This window comes from Mustela lutreola, chromosome 1 (genome assembly GCF_030435805.1).
Source record: "Mustela lutreola isolate mMusLut2 chromosome 1, mMusLut2.pri, whole genome shotgun sequence".
In the NCBI taxonomy this organism is placed as follows: domain Eukaryota; kingdom Metazoa; phylum Chordata; class Mammalia; order Carnivora; family Mustelidae; genus Mustela; species Mustela lutreola.
Genome location: NC_081290.1, coordinates 275,837,193 through 275,839,796, shown reverse-complemented (window position 1 = coordinate 275,839,796; position 2,604 = coordinate 275,837,193). Strand labels below are relative to the sequence as shown.

Below are 2,604 nucleotides of genomic sequence, written 5' to 3'. Positions count from 1 at the left end.
TATGTTTACAATTTAAAATATGATATATAATTTGTCTTGTGTTCACTTCCTCAACACATATCTAGTGTAAACCTATCACAAAGAAATGAATGGGTCATAGATACAGGTGGGAATTACAGCATGATATTTGTAAATATTTGACAAATACGAAAGGTCAGCCCTATTTCTTCCACACTTTTTTAAAAACAATTCTAACAGTTGAAATTATCTAAAAATTTTAAAGGTAGGTAAATTATAATATGCTGTGGAAAAAAATTGTCTTAAAGAATAGAATATTTGGGGCCCCTGGGTGGCTCAGTGGGTTAATCCGCTGCCTTCGGTTCAGGTCATGATCTCAGGGTCCTGGGATCGAGTCCCACATCGGGCTCTCTGCTCAGCAGGGAGCCTGCTTCCTCCTCTCTCTCTCTGTTTGCCTCTCTTCCTACCTGTGATCTCTCTCTGTCAAATAAATAAATAAAATCTTTAAAAAAAAATAATAGAATATTTGAAAATTGATTAATTGTCTTGTTAAAGAAGAAGCCACAAGTGACTTCAGGCCAGAACTCTCAAATACATAACTGCAAAGGATTACATAGTAATTCTGAACATTGCCATCGTAAACATGAATAGAGAGATATTAAATTATATTTCTGTGATAACCATGAGAAAATTTTATTTAAAAAGTGATCTGTAAGATGCTCACACTCTTTTCTTGAGTAATAATTTTTTCAGGGCTGCAATCACGTCCTTGTTCCTGAGGCTGTATATCATGGGGTTAAACATCGGAGTCACTATGGTGTAGAAAAGAGAGAGCAGTTTGTCAGTTCCTGCAGAATGACTGGATTTGGGCCTTAAGTAGGTGATGGAAGCCGAGCCAAAGAACAAAAGCACCACAATGAGATGGGAAGAACACGTGGAGAAGGCTTTAGACCGGCCCCTGGCTGAGGGAAACTTCAGGATGGTGGAAATAATTTTCACATAAGAGCCTAGTATAAGTAGAAAAGGAATCATGGCAAATAATATAGCAACTACATAGACACACATTTCATTAAGTGAGGTGTCCTCACAGGCCAGCTTGATCAACGGGGGGATGTCACAGAAGAAGTGATTGATTTGATTAGAACCGCAAAAAGGCAGGGAGAACACCTGACACGTTTGTCCTATCTGGACTGGAATTCCACCGATCCAGGCACCGGCAGCCAGCTGGAGGCACAACTCGTGGTTCATGACTAGAGGGTAGTGCAGAGGGTTACAAATGGCCACATAGCGGTCATAGGCCATCACTGCCAGCAGGAAACATTCAGTGGCTCCGAGCATAAGGAAGAAGCACATTTGAGTGGCACAGCCCAGCCTGGAAATGCTTCTATCCTGAGTCCAAAGATTGACCAAAATCCTGGGGAGAGTGACAGACACATAACAGATTTCCAAGGAGGAAAAATTTGCAAGAAAGAAATACATGGGTGTTTGAAGAACAGAGTCCACCCTCGTAATTAGTATGATAAGACCATTTCCTGTTAAGATGAATATGTAGATGAGAAAGAAAATTCCAAATAGAAGTCCCTGGAAGTTTGGAAGGTCAGAAAACCCTAGGAGGACAAACTCCACGACTGAAGATAAATTTCCTTCTCCCGTCTGGTCTCCGGGTATCATCTGTGAAAATAAAGAATTCGAGATGTGAAGTCACTTTATCTGCCCGAGTTGTAGCTTGCTTAACTATAAAATAAGAGCACTGCACTTTAAAAATGGACAAGTCCCTAGCAATGATTCCTAGGGAAACATTTGCATTTGATGTTAAACTGTGATTTAAAAAAAATGTTCATTCTTTCACTATTATCTACCAGAAAACATTGTCAGGGATTAGGTCTGCTGAAAAATGGTATATTTTCTTGTTATTGATAATGAGTAATGCTGTATTTTGCTATCAGCTTTGATGATAGCAATATCAAAGTCTAATTGGAATCACATTAATAGAAATAATATTTATAGCAAGCCATTGGACAATTTTGCTTAGAATGACCTTTTCCATCAATTCCTCTCTCTCGTTATTTCTTTTAAAATATTTCTATTTAATCTAACCAAGTTGAAATCAAAAAAGCTATTAATGAGGTGCATATAAAAAATGGAGGCTCTCACTGCTAGGATAAATGAGGCAGAAGAAAGAATTAGTGATATAGAAGACCAAATGACAGACAATAAAGAAGCTGAGCAAAAGAGGGACAAACAGCTACTGGACCACGAGGGGAGAATTCGAGAGATAAGTGACACCATAAGACGAAACAACATTAGAATAATTGGGATTCCAGAAGAAGAAGAAAGAGAGAGGGGAGCAGAAGGTATACTGGAGAGAATTATAGGAGAGAATTTCCCCAATATGGCAAAGGGAACGAGCATCAAAATTCAGGAGGTTCAGACAACGACCCTCAAAATCAATAAGAATAGGCCCACACCCCATCACCTAATAGTAAAATTTACAAGTCTCAGTGACAAAGAGAAAATCCTGAAAGCAGCCCGGGAAAAGAAGTCTGTAACATACAATGGTAAAAATATTAGATTGCCAGCTGACTTATCCACAGAGACCTGGCAGGCCAGAAAGAGCTGGCATGATATTTTCAGAGCACTAAACGA

General features: G+C 39.0%; 1 protein-coding gene across 1 annotated transcript; it reads right to left on the bottom strand.

The window, feature by feature from the left end:
- Positions 1–678: 678 nt before the first annotated feature.
- Positions 679–1,656, bottom strand: LOC131809844 (olfactory receptor 10AG1-like; the record flags this gene model as incomplete). Its single annotated transcript, XM_059137298.1, has 1 exon — positions 679–1,656. A coding segment is annotated over one exon (978 nt), but the record flags the coding sequence as incomplete, so codon positions are not given.
- Between the last annotated feature and the right edge of the window lie 948 nt (positions 1,657–2,604).